The sequence below is a fragment of the Pygocentrus nattereri genome, chromosome 25 (genome assembly GCF_015220715.1).
Source record: "Pygocentrus nattereri isolate fPygNat1 chromosome 25, fPygNat1.pri, whole genome shotgun sequence".
Lineage (NCBI taxonomy): Eukaryota > Metazoa > Chordata > Actinopteri > Characiformes > Serrasalmidae > Pygocentrus > Pygocentrus nattereri.
This window is the reverse complement of record NC_051235.1, coordinates 25,930,776-25,957,179: the sequence shown is the minus strand read 5'-3', so window position 1 is coordinate 25,957,179 and position 26,404 is coordinate 25,930,776. Positions and strand designations below refer to the sequence as shown.

At 39.1% G+C, this 26,404-nt stretch overlaps 1 protein-coding gene across 6 annotated transcripts in view; it reads right to left on the bottom strand.

Moving 5' to 3' along the window:
- The window catches only part of tcf12 (transcription factor 12), a 182,380-nt gene extending 161,762 nt beyond the window's left edge, over positions 1 to 20,618 (bottom strand). For 4 of the 6 annotated variants that reach the window (XM_037534451.1, XM_037534452.1, XM_017711638.2 and 1 more), the window contains exons 1-2: positions 19,406 to 19,477; positions 17,933 to 18,005 (exon numbers count right to left, since the gene is read on the bottom strand). In XM_037534451.1, the coding sequence (XP_037390348.1) occupies positions 17,933 to 18,005; positions 19,406 to 19,477 (145 nt within the window). Of the gene's footprint in view, positions 1 to 17,932; positions 18,006 to 19,405; positions 19,499 to 20,404 lie in introns of those variants that run through there. The other 2 variants (XM_017711637.2, XM_017711641.2) reach the window with 2 other exon arrangements.
- Positions 20,619 to 26,404: the final 5,786 nt, after the last annotated feature.

Genomic DNA, 26,404 nt, shown 5'->3' with positions numbered 1-26,404 from the left:
TTGTTTAAAATATCTGCATAACTCAATAAATGAGATGTAAAGAAAGTCATTCAGAGCGGTCTGATGCAAAATGGTTCATTATAGAGAAACTTTGGCACCTCATTATTTTACGGTGGTGGTGATGATTGGAACCAGGAGTCACGATGCCTACAATGCAAATATAGCCATTTTATTTACTTTCTAAGATGACAAGCGAAGCTAGACATGCCTTTTGAGCATGTATGTGGAATGCCGATAACAGTAAAACAGTGGTAAATCAGAAGTTTCTTCGCCTTATAACAACTCCTTCTCAAAACTACCAAAAAACAGCGTCTCAGGCACCATATTTATGACCATTTCATGCAATAATTGTCTGGGAGAGACTTTTCAGAAGCATTAAAGGCTCCTGATGTCTTGTTCCTACACCACCGCTATGATTCAGGCTAAGTAAGCTTCTGAACAAAGGACTACCTCTGCACTCCCCACAACCAGAACACCCTAACCGGCTCTCAACTTTAACTGCTCAGTTACTGAGAAATTTTGGTGGACTTCCCCTTCCATGTACAGCATTTAATGCAGGGGTGCATCAGCTTGTCAATAAAAAAAAATAAAGCCTCAACAAACAGAAAGAAAAAAATAAAACCCCTCTCGTCGTTACAGTAATTACCATGGTAACAAACAAACGCGAGGCTCGGCGAATTCAAAGTGGAAAGCTTTACAAAAGCCTTAGCCGCAGCCAATCGTCTTTAATTTATTACTTTAAATCCTTCAAAAGACAAATTAAAACCAGGAACAAATCAGTGGTACACACTAATCCGCAAGTCTTTTTCAAGAGAAGAGATTGAACTTCAATTTGATTGGTATTTTGCACCACTGCAGAGAAGAGTAAGAGGAAGGAGGGGGGTGGGGGGGTTGGGGGGGATTCAGATCCCGAACCTAAAAATACCAGAGCAAGTTAAGTGCAAATGCGGTGGCGAATAAATCTATACATAGGAGAGGCTGAGTTGGCCACTGCGGAGGATTAGAGTCCTCGATACAATGGCTTCTGCTCATCAGCATTTTCTGTATCTAAAATGGAAATCCTGATAAAAGTATCAGGCCTCGGGTCACGCTCTATTCCACACTCAGGCTGTCGCGCAATCCCAGCAGCAGTGCCTGGGGCTCGCCGAGTGCTCGTACGCGCGTCCGTGTGAGAGAAGAACACGCCATCACCGTGTTCTTTAACAACCACAAACTGCTCTTATTGGCTGAATGCGAGTCTGCACGGCATGTCATCTTATCCCAGGCCTCTTCAACACCTGTGTGGTCAGGCCCGAAAAACGTCGCTATCAAAGCGGCCTTATCATCCCACGGCGAGGAAACTTTTCCAGCGAGGAAACACAAACAGGCGAGCTGGCAGAGAGAGCCTGCTTAATAAACAGAGGAGATGAGAGAAAGCCTCGGACCGCACGTAAACCTCCCACAACCTCAATGGCAAAAAAAAAGGCAGAAAACACGGCTCCCACGCGACCAGGAGGCCAATAACACTCTCTGACCTGTCCGCTAATACGTAGCAGCTGTCTAGCTGGCTGAGCGCAACACACACATGCACCACTTGCAGGTGCACACAGGTGTGTACACACCAAAGGTCAGGATTACTCATTAAAATGTTTGGAGTCAAATAGGAAAAACCTCTTCAGGAACAACAGCAAATACAAATCAAACACTACACTAAGAGTCAGGCTTGGCCGATTTCACGGTATTATCGTCACACTGGTAAAAAGTCTCTGCCACTGATATTGGCATTGAAATATGGACACTGTCCTTTAACGGGTAACTAAACCCCACTATTACTAACTCAACTTTGAAAAATGATCAAAAATGGGAGGAGCATGCTGGGAGGGGCACTGCAGTGATCTGCAGGTTTGGTTGTGGGGCTGTGAGGGAATCCAGGCAGGCTGGGCTGCTGTGATTTAAAGCTAGCATACATTATCTACCAGAAAATATGGAGAGTGACAGAATCAAAAGGCACTTTTGCAACTGAGAGTCTTACTAGTTGACGATTTTTCTACACTACCATCTCCATCTTCGCCGAGGGAAGGTGTTTCTGATCAGGCAGCGCACCTTGAACCTTAACCGCATGAGCCGCAGACTGAAGCCACGGAAGAGTTGACGTAGTGTCTGAAAACGATTAGCAGCGAGCGGCAGAGGCGAATGGCAGAACATTCCCTAAAACTGCGACAGCTAGCTTCTATTCATCTGTTCAGTACGTCCATAATCAATATAACCCGAGTCCTGATTACACAGATGCACTGAACTCTGAATGAATGAAGTGGATGCCTTTGAATTCTGTCTGTATAAGTTCCAAGGTTGCAGACTGCATCACCGGTCAGCCACGGTTTGCTGCAGTCGCCCTGAATCCTTACGTTCTGCAAGCCGTTCACAGCACTTAGTCTCAGTTCGTTCACGTCTCGGCTGATCGACTGCATTTGGGCTAAGTGGAAAACTGGGTAAACATGATTTCGCACTGAACTATTCCTTGTAGTATTTTTAAGTATTGAGCATTTTTGCTCATACTACTACACTTGGTATTAAATTTCATATTCTGGTATCATTTACAACTCAAAACCCTCGAACACCATGTCCAATAATTTCTCTCAAACTCAAAAAAATAAAAACTGGGCTTTTTAAATGACATTGGCATTGTAAAAGGACATACAGTAACTTTCATTTTTAAAGGTGTGAAGGATAAAGCTGAGCAGGCTAATCAGCTGTGGCTAAAAATCAGGCCTGCTCTGTCTCCACACACTTCTGCAGCCTGGATCCTCCACTCCCACAGGGATGGAGAGAGATCAAAAAGGGACATTATTCCTCCTTCAGTGCCCGTCCCACTTCTTACTCCCAGCTGACGGCCACTGACTAGTGTTTCATTGCTAGTGCTGGGTAATACATCATCGATACCTGCACACCAGTGTTGGTGTCCTCTTTTCATTAGCTACTAGGTAGGTAAGATTGTTTTCTGCATTGCTATGGTGACCAACAGTCTGCACGGCAACCTTCAGTGTTGAAGGGTGAATTAGCAGATATACACTGACTCCAGTTGAAGACCGTTTATTAAATTATATTATTCATTTTGCGGCAAAGGAGGATTATTTTGCAACAGGGCAGTAAAAGAGCCGCGTTGCTGAACTCTGGTTTAACGGATGTAATAACACAAAAAATTCTAATTCAATTCACTCTGATACAATGGCTTGTCAATTTGCATCGCAATAAGTATTTAAATATGATCGTATATTAATATGCTGGCCTTATATAAGCATATAAGCATGCACACTAGGGGTATAACGATGCACATTCGATTTTCAGTTTTGAGGTCAAGACTCAATGCGATTTCCAATAGTTGGTGTCTGGCCTCTACAGAGCTCTATTTATAAACTACACAGCCTAGTTTGGTTCAGATAAATAAAAGTTAACAGCACTGCTCCAATGCCTGCCACAACGCTCTATAACAAAAGATACCAAAAAATGCAACCTTCACAATCTATAAGCTCTTCAGATAAAAAGCACAGTCATTAGAGCAGGGACACAAGCATAACATTTCCCCCCGGACCCCCAAACACACACTTTACAACACTTTCAGGGTTCATAAATAAAAGATACTTGGAAGAAAGCAAGAGGCATATCAGCAATAGTTTTAAATTTCAATATAAATTTTTGAAATTTGATTTTTCAATATATGTTGATATCTAATGCCAGAACGTTTGGAAATTTTTACGATACTGAATTTTATCTACTCTGCTAAGTAAACTACTGCTGATTCCAAGCCACTTCTCCTAGTGTTTACACTATGGCTATAAGTGACGGCCTACAAGCTTATGCTTTATGGTCGTTAGCGGCTGAAAGCCCTCAGTCTGTCGGAGCGGTAATTAGCAGGTAAAGCTGAGTAAGCCAACATCGTTCGTTCTACGTCTTAGTTAAGGCTGAGTGGTGACAGTGGCCCTACATCACAATAATTCCATTTCCCTTGGGGGAGACTCTGACCTCAGCCTCAAAAACATACACTCCCCGCGCTGACCCTGCGACCTCATTCAAGAGCGCTACACATCATTTAAAAGGAGACAAGTAGTGGAGGGAAGAAAATACAAATAAAACTAATCTTCAGTGACCTGCACTCACATTAGCCCGTGTGCATGAGATGGGGAAACAGCCTCTGCTCTGAGGACTGCTGCCAGACCGAGAGCTGTTACGGATGTGTCTGACAAACATTTCAGTGCCTATTCCCCGGCGAGTGCTCTCAAATTCAATTCTGAGGTATGATTTAAGCTCACAAGACCTTAATCTTGTTTCCACATACAGAGGGACTTATGGGTCAGACATGTAATGAAATTGGAATGCAGTGGACGGTCCATCTCTCGTTAAAAAAAAGGAAAAAAAAAAGGAGATGATCTGGCCTTCATGCAGTCGCGCGCCTCTCGCTGGGATTAGCAAGCCAAAGGGTTTTCAAAAACTTGTTTGGGAAACTTGCTCTGAAATTAAACAGCAATCGGTGCTTTTCGCTGACCTGCAACTCCCTGACTGTAATTTGTAATTTGAAAGTAGGGCTTTCAATATCAACTGTAGTCACAATCGAGTAATCTAGTGATTACTTTTGGTATATAGAGTAATCAAGAGCAGTATGGCCAAATATTGGTATCACACATAATTCAGATTTCTGACTATATATATATATATATATATATATATATATATATATATATATATATATATATATATATATATATTGGATATACGAGGTTTATATATATATATATATATATATATATATATATATACACAAACACACACACACATATATATATATATATATATATATATATATGTATATATATGTGTGTGTGTGTGTGTGTGTGTGTGTGTGTGTGTGTGTGTGTGTGTATGTATGTATATATATATATATATATATATATATATATATAAAAACCTCGTATATCCAAAATGGTTACAGGAGAAGGAAAAAAAACCTACTTTACTTTTAATGCAAGTCAATGGAACCAGAATTTTTTCAAGTGCATTCATCATGAAAATTCTGTACAATGTAAAGGGTAACAGATATTTTCAAATTATGTGAAAAACGACAAAAATGGGGATACATTTCCTCCGACAACAGCAAATCTGAATGTAATCTGATTTGATACATCTGATTGTAACCGCTGCACAATTTAAGGTGGAATGGGAATTGTAAACTTTGTCAAAAGTCACTTTCTTATACATGAATCTTATACGTTCAGACCGCCGAGAAGACGGAGGGCGACTGAGGGGCTGCTTCATTTCCCTTTCCATTTAATACATGACTGAAAAATGCCTGACTCAGAGCCTCTGCTAAACAGGCTAGTGTTGGCATGGTTTGCTCTTTGCACGTCACATTATCATGATGTGGCAAACCAGTGTAACAGTTATGACTAAACACATAAATTTCGACCGCCCACCACTAATCGGAGCTCATAAATATGCAGAAGAATGAAAACAGAGCTAACTGAAACGATACCAAACCATGCATAACATTTCAATGAAACATTTCACCAGTAAAGGATAGAGCAGGAACATTTAAAGCCCCCCCCCCAAAAAAAAAAGATGCATATAAAAATGCATCAGGCGCTGTTTTGTTCTCCAGGAGTATTTAAAATATACATTATATTTATGCAAACTGCCAAATAATCAATGGCGAGAAAATTTTAAATCATGTTTAATCAAGTAATCGTGACAGCCCTATACGAAGCTGAAGTCTTGTAGGATTGCCCTGTAAACAGGCCATTATTGCAGGTAATGTGAGGAAGCTCGCAACTGCTGAGGACGGTCTAACAGTCTGAGAAGCAGGAAAGTGGGCGGGCATCATTAAAAACGTACCGCCGAGGATCGCAGCATCAGCGGAACTACGGCTCTGGTTACTATTCGTCCTGAGGCACCAGCGGTAGTGGATACACACGTTCACGTCAACTCAGATTCAGTGCCTTGGCAGAGCGGAGAAGAAAACTCATCTTCATCTGCCTCAGTTTCAGCTTCCCCTCCCCCAAATGAAAGCGCTCTGATGGCTCATCAAGCATGGCGCTGTTAGAGACTTTGTTTGAGCCATCAACCCAAAATAGCTATCATTATCCGATCTTAAACGTTGTTACAGAGATGGTATTACTCAAATATAGCTAGCAATCTAAAGCCTATTCTGAACGGACTGAGGACATTTCTCTGGTTTCCTTTCTTTCTTTTTTCTCTCTCTTCCCCCACTGATCGCCTCAAGACCATGACATGACCCTTTAGCGTGTCACATAACCACTGACAGCACGGAAGTAATTACAGGATTCAGGTCAATAAAAGGGCACTTTGGGTCAAAACTGAAATAAATATAAATACACACACACACAGGCACACAGAGAGGCACACACACACACAGAGAGACACAAAGACACACACACACACACACACAGAGACACAAAGACACACACACACACACAGAGAGACACAGAGAGACACATAGAGAGACACACACACACACATATATATTTTATATATATACACACACACACACACACACACACACACACACACAGAGAGACACAAAGACACACACACACACAGAGAGACACAGAGAGACATAGAGAGACACATAGAGAGAGCCATAGAGACACAGAAAGACACACACACACATATATTTTATACACACACACACACACACACACACACATATATATATATAAAGTAATTACCAAAATTACTTTTTTATTTTAAAACTAAAAGAGCAGAAAAAATTCCTTTTGGATACTGAAGTAAAGGTTAGGCTTAGTTTTTGGTGTATTTAGCTACAGTACCACAAAAATCAATAGAAGACTATGGATGTCCTCATATGTACAGCAAGACAAATGTGTGTATGTGTGTGTGTGTGTGTGTGTGTGTGTGTGTGTGTGTGTGTGTGTGTGTGTTTATTTAGACCTCCAAACAGGTTTTTCTGTGCCTGTAGAAACATTTAAATGTATATTAAAGCTTGAAACATTACTCAGATAATGAGCATGTTTCCACATATAATCAAATAGGCCTTGCGTTACCCACAGCGCTACCTCAACACTCGCTTATATCAACCCAGTCATATAATCACTCTCTTTAGGCACACAATGACAGTGATGGCAGATATGCGTGAAAAATCCGCAGCAGACAGATGTTCAGATTTGATTGTTATGATGTATTTGTTTAACCGGGGGAAGAGAACAATATTTTAGCTACGCTTGGATAAAACAGCTGCACTGTATTCATTTTATTTGTAATCCTGCATAAATACAGGTAGATGTAGTAATTCAAATCCAGGTAGACGTAGCTCTGGTTTTCTATCCTTTACAAATATTTATGCATCATATGCGCATGAAAAAAATGTTGGATCAGCATCAGCACCCAATTCCCACGACGATGCAATTAAAAACTGTTTTGCACTGTAAATGTTGCTTAGTAATCGGTAAACTCTGAATCTAGCGTTTCTCCACCTGAACAACTATCTGACACTGAACTGTACATTCCTAATTCCTATGACTGCTTCATCAGTGTCAAGAGAACAGAAGAAAACTACTACTATTTTAAAACTTGATTTGAAGCCTTCCTACCTACTTTTATTTTGTTTATTGTCCTTATTTGTTTATTGACCCCCAAGACAGCCCTGCTTCACAGTATCTCAGCAAACACCCCCAAAACTTCCATACATACTGATTGGGCATATATGGCTATAGAAGAATAACCTGTTGTAGGTCACCATCTAACAGACTCCACTGAAAAGACAATAAAATATCAACTTCAATCACAAGAAGCCAACAAACGTCGCAGACTGACAGCTTTTTAAAGCCATTTGTGGAAATTTGTAAGAACCAACCTGCCGTCACGACACTGATTGCTATGGCAACAGAAAGATCCGCCACAGCTACAGAGCCAGTCGGTGACCTGTGATACAGAAATGAAATGTCCAGAACCTCACCCCCCAAAAAAAATCTCCTGGCCACAACAGCAGCCATTCACCAGAGGAAGCCACGGCTCAGACAGAACCTCGCAGGCACCGCGTGGTCCAGAGGTTCAGAGAGCGAGACTCAGGTTAGCTAAAAATAAACACACAGAGCACAGAGCTCCATCACACACTTAACTGTGGCTTTAAGAAAATCTAACAGGGGTTTTTCTGCCAACACTGTCCAATAAGTCTGCTTAAACTTATACAGAAGTCAGCTCCACCACGAGAAGTGTTCATTTCTTCACGAGCTAAATGTCTAAATGTCCACTACTGTGTAAAATGCAACTTGTTTAAACCCTGTAACTTCAGCAGTAAGAGTGTTTTTGCCTGTACAAACACTGAACACACTATAAAATTCTGGCCCAATGATGTTTTGTTGATTTTCTAAGTGAAAGTAAGTTGCAGAGAGCACATTTCGGCACATTTTAATGCACTATTACTGCAAATTTTCAAAAAAAAAAAAAAAATTTATTTACATTTTATTTTTTAATGTTGATCTTATTAAAAAATTATTTATTATTTGAAATGTCATATTTGAGTTTGCTAAATGTAAAGGATGCATTGACTTAATTTCACATAGAAAACTGTGTAGAAGCATGTGACTAACATTAATAACAGAAAATAAACCCAGTAAAACAATAACATTAAATTTTCTTGTTTTCAGCTGAGCTGTTGACACTGTGCGGTGTTTGGTTCCAGATGTTTGGTTCCAGATGTCTCCTGAACCAAATCAGGTATATGATGATTACTATAAATAATACTGGGTTATGGTTTGGGAAGGTTAAATCAGTCCTAACTGTATTTAGGTTAACGGTTCTTATTCTAATATTGGCCTCTTTCTGAGTAAATTCATGCTTACTGGCCAGATAAACAGCTTTAATTTTAATTAAATGCATTTTTCTCAGGTGCCTAAGATTTTACACACTACTGTATGCGTGTTAAACTTCCGACACAGTGAATATCTTAACTATTATAAGTTTGCAAAGTTCAGCATCAGCCTTGTTTAAGTGGATTTAAATAACTACACAGCACGCAATAACATTTTTTTTTAGAGATATGAAGTCAGCGAAACGTAGAAATGAGCTGAGGGCGTCTCAGGAGACACAATGGCTTCCGGAGCACAAAACAGTATCAAGTCGTTTTTCTCTTCTCATAACAGAAACTGCTGAAAGCCACAGTTTGGTGGTTTTAGATGTTGAGAAAAAGGCTTGAAATAATAATCCAGTTTGAAATAAATGCGTGCTTAAATGAGAAAGACTTATGCGTTGTTTTAAAGAAAGAAAAAAAAAAAAAAAACACGAAATTGCAAATCCTCTGAAAAGCCTTTGATGATAAGCTTTGCTCAAGTGCAGTTTTTGTCACCTTTTATATCTCTGTTCATTGTGCAGCACCGTAAAGCAGTTTTATGTTCGCACTGAGAAATTATCTTAAAACTCCAAGACGTTCACTTTTCTGAGTTCTGAGACTTTTCTCTTTTTTTTCTTTAAACAGCGGAAGACACTCCAGCTGAATAAAACTGTGAATACTAATCGTTTCCGATTCTTTCCAACCCCTCATTAATAATTAATCAGCAGATGACACTGTTTTCTAATCCACACACAATACGAGCGGAGACGACTCAGAGCTCCAGCCGTCAGGTATCAAAAGAACAGTCAGAGCGGAACTCCTGAACACCTCTGTTGACAAATGTGAGCGGAAACCGAAAAAACACAGCTTTACTTATTTAATCGTTATTATATCTGAACTGCGGGACTAAACTGATGTAGCCCTTTCTTTAGAAAGAAAATTGCAAAACATCAAAAATAAAGCTTCCTAACTGGCTCTTGTACATGCATTTCTAGTAAAAAAAAACTTTAATTGGCAAGGAAACTTATGTGAAAGTGGCTTAAACTACATTCCTCACACACCTGATTTTTTTTCTCCCCACTGAAAGGTTCGTTTGAGAACCTAAGGATGTTCCACAGAACCCTTTCTGGTGCCTTTATTTCTAAGAGAATCCAAAGTGCCATAACCAGAACAATACAGAAGTCAACAAACTCAAAACATGGTTCAGAAAAGACTGAAACTAGAAACTGAAAAGGATAATAAGGGTTAAGCTCCATCCTAATGACGCTTTCTAACTTTCTCTATTTTAAGAGTTTTAACATAATAAACACCAGTGATATAAATCAGCCCATTGGCATAAGCTTTTAAGATAATGAATAATATCAACTATGGCTGCACGAAAGGTCATGGGTTTATTGTTACTGTGATACAAGTTTAATCGTTAAGGGCTGATGGCAGAACAGATCACTTCACAAAAGCAGCACCAAAGTGACATAATAAGAGAACAAGTGACTTAACCCTTTGGCTAAACAGGCAATTACAAAGCAAAACTACTCCATCCTGAACTACCGCAAAAATACTAAAACTTTAGACTCTTCTCACTCTTCCTCAAATATATATTTTAATTGAACAAATGTATAATTGAATAAATATGTATTTGTGTTTTGTAGGCCTATATTGAAAATAAAAACAAATGTATTTGTGTATGTAGCCTGAGTGCAAAGAGTGACACTGTGTCTTTTTACAGAGCACAAAAAATGTTTAATAATGTTCAATAATATTATTATTATTTGTCTTATGCATGATGGCAATTGTGATTTCAGAATTTTTTTTTACCTAATTAATTTATTCATTCTTACTTTCTTTTTGCTCAAAGAAGATGTTAGTTAGACTTCTGTTAACACACACAAAAAAACATTATTTTACTATTTTAGCCAATGTTTACATCTGAAACAACCAGTAAATCTACCGTTATCTCCTGAGTTTCATATGTAATGTTGACCGCCTTTATATATAAATATATATATATATATATATATATATATATATATAAAAATATATATATATATATATATAACTTCTCAAAACTTTCATAACCATTTCATTTAATAACTTCATGAGGAAGCTTTAAGAGGTGGACGTCTGGTTCCCATCACCACCACTGTGAACAATTCTGACTCATTAAGTTTCTCTAGAAGAGAGCATTTCACAAACCACACTGTGACTTTGTTTACATCTTAACCACTTAAATATGCACAATGCACAACAAAAAAATCTGTGGAATTCCCCTTTAAGGGCCTTCACTATACTCAGAAGCTAAACAGTACAGTACAATAAAAGGTTAGAAAAGAAACACTATTCTGCCTACAAGTATGACTCACTAACAGATTACTTTGTGTTTAAATGCTACAAAAAAACAATAAAACTGCTCAACCTGCTATTTGTACCGTTTCAGTGCCTTTAATTTGTGACCTGTTTTGCCACACACATCTGGCCACACCTTAGTCATTCACTGAGGGCATTCACAAGCCTACAATCAACAGGAATATGCTGCAGTGTAGCTAAACTGCTATGAGGTAGGCATTGTCTTTGGAGAAATAGCACACACTGATATATTTATGGCTTTATTCCACTATTGTCTTAACTGCGTCTTGGTGGGTCTCTAACGTCACCATTTCCAGTAAAGCAGAGGGCATTCATCTTTGCACGGCACCACACGCCAGTGTTATACAAAGTAGCTAGGATGTGTGGAATAACCGTGGCGAAGGAAACAAAAGACAACTTTGTTGTTACACAGGTGAGACATGCCACACTGACCTGCGGATGAGCCAGGGGGCAGCGAGATCACACAGCTCCCTCACAGGCCTTACATTTTATAAAGGTGAAAGTAGGCCAGAACGATGGAGCACGAATACTGCTAACAGCCTGAGGACTGCATGTGTTTTCGTGGCTGCACGATATGGACAAAATACCATACTGTGATTCTATTGCTATATGCCTTTCAATTAATTACAGACCATCTGCAGGCGACAGTTATTTTTCCAATTTTCTGAACAGTTCAATCACATAAACAAGGATATTAATCAAGTCATTCAGAGTGGTTTGATGTGAAGTGACTCACTGCAGAGAAACCTGCCACCCCAGATTTCTTTACAGTGGTGGTGATAGGAACCAGAGGTCCTAGTACACGACACAAATATAGCCATTTTATTTACTATTCAAAACCACCAGTGAACCTACACATCGTCTGTATTGTTATATGTAATGCTGAAAATGGTAAAAGAGTCATGAATGGTAAAAAATATTTGGGGGGGCGTATTTTGCTTCACAACCTGCTGCAGGTACCGCTCCACCATGAGTATATTGGAAAAAACGTGTCATAAGCCAAAATGTTCTCTCAAAACCGCCAGAAAACAAATCATCAGGTATCACAACTGCATTCATTAATATCTCATGAAATCGCTTTCGAGGAGGAAAATTTTAGATGCATTAAACTCTTCAGACATCTGGTTTCTATCGCCACCACTGTGAACAACTCTGACTCAGTAAGCTTCTCCAGGACGAAGCATTCCATATGAAACCATTGGCACCTAAAGCAATTAATTACGCAGAAATGCTCAAAATTGCTGGAATTCCCCTTCAAGACTTTTGCAGCACCCTGCGATGGACTGGCGACCTCCTATCCTGCCTTCCGCCCGAAGAATGCTGGGATAGGCTCCAGCACCCCCCCACGACACTGACGGAGAAGCGGCTTAGAAAATGGATGGATGGATGGATGTACGAACATGGAGGAAATATTTACAAAGTCAGTACTTTAGTTCAGCATCTCAATTCCTTCTGTATTTCAATGCAGTGGCATTAAGAACTGCCTGAAAATGTAGAGATGCACCAATATGGGAAACGTGGGCCGATTCCAGTACCCAATATTGCTCATGTTAAATCTGCCAACACACTCAGAAAATTTTGAAACTGGGACTAAATACACCTAAGATTAGCACTAATAGATGTTTAGTGTTCATATCATATCTGGATAAACTTTGGATTACACGAATTTGGATTTCACCAAAAACGCATCTCCAATCTGACCAAACAGGAAAAAACTGTAACTTCCCTGTATAAAAAGCACATCAACACAAACGCTGTCTTATTTTCGTTTACTTTTTTACCGATAACTCACAAACACACACACACACACACACACACACACACACACACACACACACACACACTTTCCAAGCCGCTTCTCCCTCAGGGTCGCGGGGGGGTGCTGGAGCCTATCCCAGCTGTCATCGGGCGGAAGGCAGGATTCCCCCCCATAACTCCACTCACAGAAATAAAGGTAGTAAACTGTCTCTGGGGCAGTTCTCCTCTGGTCACTGGGGTGGTATCCTCAAGGGTTCATCTCAGTACCTTCAGTCAGGTAACATAACAGAACCATAATAAACTGAAATTATATTTTCTAAGCTGTACCGACTCCACACACCCCGCCGCGCCTCCAGGCTTTTCTTTTATTATTCTGTTTTAAAATATTCGGTTATGAAAAGGTACAAATATGCACTTTTCACCTTGGGGGGGAAAAAACTTGTTCAAGGTTCACAACTGGAGCTTAAACCTACTGTTGCACCTTTGAGGGAACATTTACATTGTTTGTATCTTGATGGATGAAAAACGTACCTGCACAGTACCTTTATATTTGACAGTGTATAAGAGCTGTTAAGCTTTGCTCGGCCTCACATCTCCTACATCTTCTGTTCAGATGTTTACTCTCTCATCCAGCTAGTCAGAGCTCAGCAGAGGCATTTCTGCTCATGTAGTTTTACACAGACAACAAAAACGCATTCAATGTGGTTCGAGTGATCCAGTCGTAATCCGCTCACAACCCGTCCTGGATTTGTTTACACCGGTCAGGTAAATACTGAAAATGACTTGATCACCAAAAATGTGTGTTTAAACGGGTAATTTGTTCAATCTGAAGTCCACACCGTGTGGAACATATGGAACACACAAGCACATTTCCAGAGCTTTCTATAAGCCACAATACAGATAACATTATCTGTCAAACTGGCATTTTAAACTCACAAATAAAACATCAGCCTATTTAAATAACGTGAAGAAAATGAAGTGCTGCGTTGAAAGTTGGAGCTGGAGCTGGAGCCACGCATCGTTATGCGTCATATATAATATATATACTATATATTTTGATACAAGTGTAACGACGTTCTCATACAGCACAGCCGCACTTACTTGGCTCATAATGTTTATACCACAACACAGGAATAACGCCATAGCAGACTGAGCGTTTGGAGCGAAAACCTCCTGATTTTGATCTCGACCCATTCTGCTCCTGCGTCTCTATTTATAAGACAGGCCAAAGACTGAGGTGTCAAAGTCAATTACAAGTGGTGTGTTTCTCTTCATCTGACCAGGAAGAGGGGAAAAAAAGAAAAAAAAAAAAAAAGAGAGCCTGCTCAACTCAAAGAGTCCTATTTTGGAAATCAGACAGGGTGTGCTCATTGCCACTTGGGTCATGTGATAATCAGGAATACCATGCTGTATTGAACTAAGAGTGTACACAGCAAGGGGGCCGTGTCCGATCAGCTGAGCTCATTCACGAAACTCAACAGCAGGTTCCATCAGCAAAGAATGGATATTAGTAAAGATGTCCTTACTTTTCTAAATGATAAGAAATGATAAGAGGCTAAAAGTCACTTATCCTTTTGGAGGCAAGCAACAGGGATTATTTCCAGGGCGCTCTCCAAAGACGTTCCCACATGTCCAAACCTGCGTATTCTAGGTTTGTACCCAGAGACCCTACTGCTTAAAAAAACATGAAAGCAAAACGGTAGATCCCTGTCTAATGTATGCTAAACGCCTGATTATCACACACTGGAAAAGTATATATGCACCTTCGGTGAACCCTGAAGGAGCTGTCTTCCTGTCTTATACAGGAAAGGATAACTTCCGAGATAAAATGAAAGGTTTTTTATATAAAATACGGAAATTGTTCCGTAAGTTTGAGGAGGAAAAAGACACTGAACCAGCACCCAGACATTCCAAAGCCAAAATGTGTCATTTTTATTTTTTCATTTTATTTGTTGTAGCTATTTATTTATTTTTCACAATATGCTTTACGATTGTGCGTCTGTAAAGCCTGGGACTAATGCACATTGTGTAGTAACGTCAGTTTGAACTAATGTTATAAGCTCTGAGACGGTGGGAAGCTGAGAAAAGGGCAAGGTGTTTTATGTAACTTGTTTGAATGGTTAAATATTTCAATAAACGCTAGTCGCTTATCAATACCAACTTATATCAATACCTTTTTTCTCTCTTTACAAACTAAAAGTGGGCATAACATAAACCAGGAATGCATGCAAACTGCAAACTGAGGCCAGTTTGTTTAATGACTGCAACAGACTGCAGACTAATCGAGTGCTTATGTTCATCCAGAATGCAATTCAGACAGCCCTGCGATGGACTGGTGACCTGTCCAGGGTGTATCCAGCCTTCCACCCAACGACTGCTGGGATAGGCTCCAGCTCCCCCCGCGACCCAGAAGGAGAAGCGGCTTAGAAGGTGTGTGTGTGTGTGTGTGTGTGTGTGTGTGTGTGTGTGTGTGTGTGTGTGTGTGTGATTCAGACAGCCAATCAGCACTCTGGATTTTAAAACACACACAGGCTTACTGGTTCGCTGATGCTGATGAGGTAATTCGGTCGGTACCACGAAGGACAGAGTTTTGATATTTACCTTAACCAAAGACCACATATCCGTCTATCGGAACACGTTTCATTCATCTGACCACTTAAAGGATGAGCTTACATCACAAACTGCACACGGCACATTCACAAAAGCTCCCTGCAGACACTTCTGCCGCACCATTCACTAACCCACTGAACGCGCGCTCTTTAGATAGCAAACAAAGCGCAACAAGGGCTTTGCTTTGTTGTTCTAAATAAGACGTGCTCTGAGGAGGGAGAATGCGCCATTGTTGCCTTTTCAAACGCTCAAATCAGACAATAGACGTACTTTAGAATTATGTGCTGTAGTAGTTTCTCTTCAGACATGACTGAGATTTTAAAGGCATATTATGGCACATAAACCAACACTGACTCTACTCTCTATAGCCAACTGCCTAAAGGGGCCCAAATGACGGGAAACTGAATTTTTCTCACTTTTATTTTTAATAAAAGAGTTTGATGTAACGTTCAACCACTGTATACGTCATAAAACATATACACTCCAGTCTAAACCAAGCAGCAAAAAAAACAGCCTGTTCACACATTTACACATCTGCCTATTCAGCCTACAGCAGCTTAGCTCCACCTCTTCACGCTGCAGATGAGTAGTAATTCAACTCGGACTGCTTTTTGAATGAAGCGCGGTACAAGGCAGCCAATCAGAACAGAGGTCATTTACATACATCAGTCTTAAAGGCGCAGTAACAACAACTAACAGTTTAACTCTAAGGGATAAAGACAGGTTAAAAAAGGCCCCATAAAAATGACGTATAGCTGTTTTTGCTACATCGCATTGCACAAACATCAAAAAAAGACCTAATGTAGGATATGGGTCATTTAACCCCTTAACAAGCCAGGGTATTATTACATCAAGGCAAAGTATTATTATAAACAAGCCAAAGCATTATTACACACTTTGCCTTAGAATAGCTCCATTAGATTGCACTTAAGTCCCTGTAGCCACTGAATATAATAAGCCTTTGTATGTAATTAGCCTGGATTGTAAAGGAGTTAAACAACAACTGTTAGTCGCAGTAGTGTCTATATCATGGAAAATCAAATGTGCTCTGCTGTTTTAAACAAGTTTCAAACATACAATTTATTTAATTTACAACCCATATACGGAAACTAAGCAACAACAGCCTGGTTGGAATTCACTGATTAACTGTGACGTCTCGTATTTACTCATATCAGCCCAGCTGTTTAGCCCCGCCCATTCATGATAAAGTTATAAGGAGTGTTTCAGTTTGGACTTTTTTTTTTTTTAAAGAAAGGCACAGTACATGGCAGCTAGAATAGATCTCATATAACACAGTCTTAAAGGCAAAGCAGCAAAAACAGCCTGTTTAATTCTAAGCGATATAAGGACGTTGTGAAATGGTCAAGTAAAATCAATTATGACCATTTTTATTAAACAAACGCACAAAAAAAAAAACATTAAAAATGGACCTAAGGGGAAAAAATAAAGTACAAGAAAAATGCAGAATATGGGCTCTTTAAGGGAGGGCAATGAGGACAGCGGAGCCTCATGGGGAAAAAGCTAGGAAGCACATGTTGAAAAGAATAAATAATAAAATGATGTAAATAAATGGACAATATGCTGCAGATTCAATACAATCAAATACAATTAAACAAAAGAAAATAAGACAAAGCACCTAAAGCTCCTACTACCAAGAAAAGGAATAAAGAAGTGGCATTTATTTTAACGAAGCACTTCTCAACAAATGCACTGCAGAAGAACCCTGTATAGGAAACAATACCCAGTTCACTCCAGTGAAACCACGCTGGTGTGACCTTGAGATTCTCACACAGGAAAAAAATCAAAATAAAAATAACAATAATAATTCTACACCAACCACTGGGCTGCTGCAACCGGGGCAGATGGGCTTACAGCCTATTTGAAATAAGCACTATATTTAAGATATAGATTTTGAGAAAAGGTACGACGAAGCCTCAGAGAAAGCTTGCGCTGCTAATGATGCTGTGAAAGACGGCTGCCTAACCCACAACATGTTGCAAAATGTCAAATTTGACAAAAAAACCTGCTTTCAATCTCAACATATTTACAGCCCCATGTTCAATAGCAGTCCCAGATGGACGTCTGAAGCTCGAAATGTGTTCTCCAGCCCAAGCTGCAACGCCTAACACCAAGGGGGGGGGTAGGCCACAAAAAAAACCACGACATGAACCTGCACAGTCTCCTTTGGGCTCGTCATTAACCTCAATTCGCTAGAACCTAAAACACCTTCAGAAGCATCTGGAATCCATTAGGTTTACCAACAGCAATCAAACTGCACTGAAAAAGCACCTCGTTGCAGCAGCACGTGAACAGAGCGAGCAAGACGGAGTCTCATTAGAGAAAAAAAATCCTTAAAGGAAGTACCTGACGCGCTGAACTGGCTGCTTCCTAGAGTGGTCGGCCTGTTTTTCCCACTGTTCACCGGTGGCGAAAACATCTAGAGGAACAGAGACTAATTATTTTGTGAACATTTCACAGCCATTGAATTGTGCAAACAATCGCTCCAGCGTTTCACTCAGGCTAATGTAAAACTACAGCTGTGTGCAAAAGTTTGGGTACCCCAGTCAAATGCCATGTTCTGTTGATTGAGTGACAGTAAGTTAACATACTGCCTACAGCGGATTTTACACATGTTAATGCACAACTGCTCTTTATTTGATGAATTTAACCAAAAAAAAAAATGCGGCTCGTAAAAGTGCCCCCCCTTGACACCCCCCCCCCCCACAAAAAATAGAAGTTGTACACTAAAATTTGTAGAAAAATCAAGTTAGTTCCCTTTAGAGGGAAGTGTTCAATTATTTTTACTTAGGAGACCAAAAACACGCATTTTGACCAATGGCATTCAAACTTTTGCATATGATATAATACTAATAATCAATAGGTATTTGTACAATGCAAATAGAATGTAACAGATCAGCTGAATAAAACACACACACACACACACTATATATAGACATACACACACACATAAATATTTGTATGTTTATTTATTTATTTATTTATTTATATATATATATATATATATATATATATATATATATATATATATATATATATATATATATATATATATATATTTTTTTTTTTTTTTTTTTTTTTTTTTTTTTTTTTTTTTTTCTGATCTGTTACATTCTATAAACTTCCTTTCACCATTCTACTCATCCATTCGTCATACTGGGCCAGTCATTACTTTACTCATTACACACCATGTAAAGAGCTGCTGCTGTAATTTACATATTTATGTACAGTATATCTGTGTGCGTGCATTTGGACACACATACATAAACGTGGACATGCATATATAAATATACACATACACAAGACAGACAGATAGATAGATAAATAGATAGATACATATACTCCAAAGAGATAAGTAAAACCTCTAATAGTAAAATGAGCAGTCGTGGTCATAATCTGAACCATCTTCCTGCCCAGGGACAGCAGATGAAAATGACCCATTTAGCTAAATCTGGCTTATTTACATCATGAAATAGCGTTGATTAGGGCTGCCTGTCCCTATTAAATATGCACATAAAGCAGAGTAAAGTGAAATAATGCATTAAACACAGTGAAACGGCTGTAGTGAGTCTTCATGTGCTCCTCTCCAAACGCCAGTTTAGTAAGGTCACCTCACCGGCTCCGGCTAATCAAGACCTGAATTATTAGATCAAAGGTAAATAATAAGCATGCTACAGGAAACCTGGAAATGCCTTCCAAAGAAAGGACATGACGCTCAGCAGACTACTGGGTCATCCCTATTCTACATGACCGCTGATAAATGAGATATCCCAGTGACAAATCAGATAAGGGAGTGATAGAATAACCCAAGTGTCTTACCGCACTAAAATCCAGTAAGTCACTCAACTCCTTATCAGTTCCAAGAGCGGCGATCCGCTGCTGGGGGTTCATCCTTTCGGCCTTTTACTAAACCTACAAAAGCACACATACAAACTCTAGTGGGACTGGGTGGCTGTGAGCTGCCAAACTAAACCACACTCATATGCTCATGTGGTCACCTTCACCATTACAAAACACAACCCCTTACGGCGCGGCTCTTTAATTCAGACCCTGACCTCCTCCCCTTCCTCACACCTTTAATAACGTGTGTGAGCCTGTCTGCGTCTCTCATCTCGTCTTCATGGGCTGTTTGCAGCTTTTTCCTCTCATCCTGAACATCATGAATGAGCCCTGGTAAAATGTAATGTTGGCTCCACTCTTATCACAACTACTGTCTATTGGCTGCATGCAGTCAAGCACCAAGGGCAAATGCACAGTGCTTATCTGAATAGAAATGACATCTTCAATTATCAAAGTCTTAATTCGACAGCTCGGGAGAAGAAACAGGCACAACGTTACTGTATACACAGATAAAAGACTTAAAGAGGAGGAAGGAGAGAGAAAGCCTGGAGTGTCACACACGGGCATGCAGCACCTGTATAAACGCATATACTGAAAACAGACATTACACGTGAAAAAAGGGGCTGTTATAATTGAATTTCCACACGGAAAGGAACCGAAATGTGACGGTATCTGTGTAAAATTCGCCGCTGTTGACTACAAGGCAGCAGTGCAGTAACGGTTAGTTTGCGAACACGTTGGTCTACGTTTAAAACAATTACTCAGCAAGGCTTATCGCGTCTACGCGAGCAATAGCGAGCATTTAACAGACAGAAGCGGCAAAAATTTACATCCACATTCAGCCTAAGTAAGAAAAAGTAGAGGAAAAGCCTGCGGTACGGGGTTTTTGGTGTCGCTTCTCTCCACACGGCAGCTCCAGTCTTTTCTTGTATCCCAACTTCTCTGGAAAAAACCTCCAACAATCTGCAATATTTTTACCTCTTTCTCCGGTTTAAAATCCGACTAGGGCGATCGGGCGTGGCAGCGGCGGCGCGTCTCTCCTCGGTTCGCCTCCGAAAGACAACCAAATCGATAACTGGGTGATTATATTTTATATTTTTCTCCTCCTTGTTTGCAAATATCCACTTAATATGTAACTTGCGAGTTTCCCTTAGGCGGACATTTTTGCTTGGCGATGGCCGAAGCACGACGACAATGACGTTTTAGGAGTGTATCCTTCCGCCGGCCGCCCTGCACTGCACTGAGGTGATGAGTTTATATGAGACAAAATAAAGAACAAAAAAAAAAAGAAAGAAGGAAAGAAAGAAAGGAAAGCCCTTCACACACAGTCCCGATTTGTAGGAAGCATGTTTTTTTTTCTCCACCTTTTTGCCCACAGTTGTGCTAACTTTACCCATCTTTTGGGAATTATCGTGCATTAAGATTAAGAATAAACGTAAAAGCTTGTGCTGCAGGTTTAACCCCTTTATTCAGGCTGATCACCTGTTTTAAAAGTTCTGTTTTATTTAGCTTAGTTTAAGCCCATATTAATTCCTTGCCAGATCAACTTGCCTTGAGGGTTAAAACTAATTTTAAAAAAAAAGGTAAGTGACCATAAGTAGAAATAAAACGTAGCTGGTCAATAAATATGTAACTTTTAGGAATAAATCACATCTTGTATGACGATTTTATTCAGGAGGGGGGAAAAAGCGACGAAAGGAGAACTTGAGTGGGTGTCGACTCAAACACGGGGACTATTTTTTCTTCCGCAGGGCCATGAATGAAAATGGGAGAAAGAAGGAGAGCTGCAGCTCCTCCTGTTCTCAACTAACTTTTGGATGAGCAGACGGGTTTAATGCTGTTCTTCAGCAGCTTTACTGGACCTTTCACACCGCGTCTTGGAGAGCATTTCTGATCCGCTTCTCCAGTTTTGAGAAAATGGCATTGAACTTGATGTTGCTGTGATGATGTGCAAAGCCCATATTAGGTTTCGGTTCAAAGGTCTGGTGATATTCAGGATTAGGTTTCTTTATGGAGTAGTTTAGGAAAATGTTTTGGATGTTTATATTTATGTTTGTGCTTACATTTACCCCTGCCCCCACCACCACCACCATCACCACCACCCTTTCTGCTGAAGACTGGCAAATAATTTATCATTTTACTCTGGACATTTCTAGTTTAATGCTGTAAAACAGATCATGACCACAGTTTGGTCTCAATTTTAGACCCTTCCAACTCCTACATCCCACCCCAACCATTAGCATAGATTTATTTATTTATTTATTTATTTATTTATCTGTCTATCTATATATTCATCCTATAACAGTGCAAGTGCACCCAAACCCCCCTCCTCTTTCTCCTTCTTCAGTAAAAAAAGCAGTGTTTCATGATCATGATCAGCACAATGGAAGGTACTTTCCCTGAATTTGTCTGAAAACTCAGAGTGCCACCTGTTGGACGAAATGACCCCAGATGTCAGATGCTGTCTCTGTTGCAGCTGTATGCCGAGGACCATGTGGACGGGGAGTGTGGTCCTTTGTGTTTACCGCTGTCCTTTTTTGAAGTAAATGTAATTAAAACGGTCATTATTACCATTAGTATTATTATAACTGCATTATTATGATTATCATTGTTGTTGTTGTTGTTGTTGTTTGTTATTCAGCACCATGTTTTACTGAGTAGCCCTGCTTTGTGAAACACCTCTCCGAATTTTTATCTCCTTTTAGCTGGTTAATAGGAGAGCACATGTTTACAAACGTGTCAAAAAAGTGCTCGTCTGTGAAAATGAATATTCATTGCAAAAAAAAAAAAAAACAAATAAGTGAATTTGAAATTTGAAAGACTTTTTCGACTTCATCATTTTTTCCTCAGGGGAATCCCCGACAGCATCTTAAGGCCTGTTACTTCGCTGTAGGGGCTCAAGCGAAGTTTATTAGATGAGCCTCCTGGGGGTCGGGGGACTGAGTGAACTCAAGCGTCGACTGGACAGCTTGCCCAGAAATCTGATGCAATGGCACAAAATATTCAGAGCAATAAAATAGTTTAAAATATTTCCTACTTCTTTCTCTTCTGTCATGTTTGTGACCAAACACCAGATACTGTTTAGGCCTCTTTTTTTTCCTTCATTGGATTTGTCCTGTTCCTTTGTTTTCCTGAGGTCTTGACTCATTCCCTCAATAAATAAATAAATAAAATAAAATATTTTCTGCTTCAAATCTACAGCATCCAGTTTGCTGTTGTCAAACTAGGCTTTAGCACACTCCTCCGTCCTAGACGACTGCTGAGACTTCATTGCTCTGCTAACTTGCTAGTTATAAAGCTAAAGCTGAGCAACAACAAAAACAAAGTTGATACACCACAGGTCTAAAGTGAAGCTGAGAGCCAGATAAAGCAATTATTCACAAAATGTGTGTGTATTATGTTCAGGCTTCTCAAAGAATGCTTTGCAGTAGCCTACTTGCATGGCTAGCTAATGGCCCTGATAGAAAAGCTAGCATCGATTAGCGTAGCTGGTCACTGGCAAAACCAGCGTATGCTGTGTTTTGGATGCAGGTGTGCTGGTCAACCACTATGACCGTGCTGGGTGGACAGCTAAACCAGCACCAGACCAGCATAAACCAGCTTACTTCGGCATGGAATTCATGCTAGGCTGTGCTGGACTTTTGAGGGTGGCTCGCTAAAGCTGACCTAGCCAAAGATGAGTGTATGCAAATTGATAAATCCAGTCCTGGTCCTCTGAGGTCAACTCATGACAATTTTTCGTCAATAATTCTTTTTTTCCATGACCAATTCCAGTATAATCTCATTTTTATCCCTAAAAATTAAACAGAATGTTTTTGTTTCTGTGCCTTAAAGACTGATTTACAGTTGTATGCAAAGCTTTAAACCCCCTGGCCAAATGGCAGGCTTTGCTGCTTTTCTAAGTGAAAGTATCCCTTACAGAGAACAAACTTATGCCATTTTGTCATTTTAGTGCACAGTTTCTATTTACTTGCTAAGTTGAACAGGTTTGAAAATTAAACATCGAATTAAACTCAGCAAATTAACCGTTATCATGCATAAGACATGCAGAAGTGTTTTCTCTGTAGAAGACGTGTTGACTTCTAATGTCATTTGACCAGGGTGCCTAAACTTAAACTTTTGCATACGACTCTGTGTAAATGATATCTGTTCTCATTGGCTGATTTGTGTTGCGCCCCATTCAAAAGGCAGAGCTGCCAGGCTGAAAGGATGGATATATGTAAATATGTTCTTAGGAAAATGCTTAGGGAAATGCCTACATGCCTTGGTTTTCATGACATCACAAAAAGTTCACTTCAAAATTTGGCATTCAAAACGTGTTGTTATTTCAGCAAAATCTTAATATATTGTCGCTGTCCAACGAAAACCATGCATTTCCATTTTCGTTGATTTTTATTTTTCCACATCATTTCAACACACCAGCTGTCCCTTATGATGTGTGAACATTTCATGATGAATGGGCCAATGGAAATGCTCTAAAATCACTTGGAATAAAATCTCTTTATATTGACTTACATTGAAAGGTATGAGTGTTTGTGCCCTCTCCTGTAAAGTTACTATTTTGGAGATACTTGTTTTTCTTTAGACAGCGATGACATGGACCGTATGAACTGGAGGACTGGACAGCGGATTTGAAAAGTTTATCAATGCTTACACGGTATTTCAGACTTAAAAAAAAAACAAAAAAACAAAAAACAAAAGGAAAATCGTTTCCCCATGATTTGAGCTCTTTAAGCCAAATGTGAAGATTGTCCAACAGTAATGTTGCTTGGCTCACCTTCTGTTGGGCCCTCGTAATGTTTGTCTTCGATTTTCTGGCTGACTTCCTTTCGATAAACCTCCCCCAACTGTTGTATGAAATACCTTCCCATGAATTCACAGTTAAACAGATAACTTAAGTGACCTCAGTCTTGTTATTGTTATTCAGTCATTTAGCTTATTCAGTGCCAATGAAAAGTGCTCTGGTGTTTTTCATGTCTTAGCTCAGTCACCTCATCAAGTTAGAGTTAGCAGTTTTTGTGTTTAAGTTTAAATTGAAACAAATAAGTAGAAAGTAAAAGTTTTTTAAAGTTATTAAGACCTGGAATGAAAGAACTCTTTCTTGACTTCACTTGTACTCCAGCCATTTCAGGAACTTATTCACTTCCATCACCACGGCTGGATTTAATAGGTAAGCTAGGAGCTGTGTGGTCATTTTAAATGTTGAATTTGTTGGGGGGACATTTACAAAAGGATAATATATATTGTATATGTTGTATTGTAATGGTCATAATGTATTGTTTACTTGTTTGTTTATATTTATTGTGACATTTTATTTTTGAACAAATAAATGCTTAATGCCCAAATAAATAGTTTTCCCAACCATTTTCTCAGATGTTCTCAGTTTTATTTTTTAAGACAGTTGTTGGGAGGCTTTCTTCATATAAGAACTATTAGCACTTTAGTTAATTATTGCCAACTTCCTTAGAAAAAATGGTACAGGGGCAGGTTAGCCCACTGAGACCTGGGTCTCATTCATGGTGGGGCCCTTTAAAACATACATAAAAATACATTACAAGTATGTAGTAAACAGAAATTATAACAAACCCGAAATAACAAAACAAACAAAATACATAAAACAAGCCAAAAATAAAATGTGAATTTGGCAGACTCTCTTATGCAGAGTGACTTACAATCATTTTACACAGGGAGGCCAAGGTAGTGTTTGGAGTCTTGCCCAAGGACTCTTATTGGTATAGTGTAGGGTGCTTGCCCTGGTGGAGGACTGAACTCCAGTCTACAGTGTAGAAGGCAGAGGTGTTGCCCACTACACTATACCAAATTATAGTTACAAATTCTGCAGATGAGAATTTATAACAAAAGTAAAAAACAATAAATGCTGCTTCCTTCTCAGGTAGGATAAGATGACAATCCAGCAGTACAGCTCACAGTGACAGATTTCAAGTCTTTCGCGTGTAATAAAATAAAGTGTACTGTGATTGACAGCTCAGAGGATTTCAATATTGATGGAGCTGCATTCATACAAATGTGTGTCATCATAATTCAATACTGATAAAATTCCTAATTTTAATGTTCAAATTTGCAATTTTAAGACCTTAAGCAAATATCCTACTTTCGAAAGACAGATAAATTCTATTTGCTTATAAAGAACCTAATTTAGTTCTTAATTATTTATGTACTGCTCAGTGTCTGTCCTAATAGATAGATCCATTAGAAATCATAAAACCTAATACTTTTGCTATCTAAGGGGAATTTGCTCAATGGTTTCTAATAGAGTATCATCATCACATCCAATTAGAATCAGCCGTTGGTCAGCTGATGAACCATTAAGACCATTTACATTTTGATATTAACCCAAAGCCAAAACCATCAAGTACCAACAAAAACAATTAATTGTTTATTAGTTGTTTTTTTTTCCAGCAGGGTTGTCATCAATCCAAATTTCCAAATACTTGCAGCTTGGAACGTGGTCAATAATTGTATCATTAAAAGTGTTCACAGTCATATGGTTAAAAGAATAATAGATAGATAGATAGATAGATAGATAGATAGATAGATAGATAGATAGATAGGTAGATAGATAGATAGATAGATAGATAGATAGATAGATAGATAGATAGATAGATAGATAGATAGATAGATAAATTGATCCCGAAGGAAATTTGGAAACAAAGTTTTCTGCAACAAATTAAAAAAACTTTCTGCAAATAAAAATGTTAAAAATAAAAATTTTTCTACATAAAAATGAATTCTACTATTAAAAACTTCATTAATATGTATTTTTATTGCATTGACTTTCTGTTACACGTCAAACAAATAAACATGGATGACAGGAATACACTCTAAAAGACATTATGATATAAAACAGAAAGAATGAATGATACATTAAATGAACACATCCTAAACTTTCTTATGTGTGTTTTTATTTTTGTTTATCGTAGGCCGGAAATGACGCATCAGCCAAAAAAAAAAAAAAAA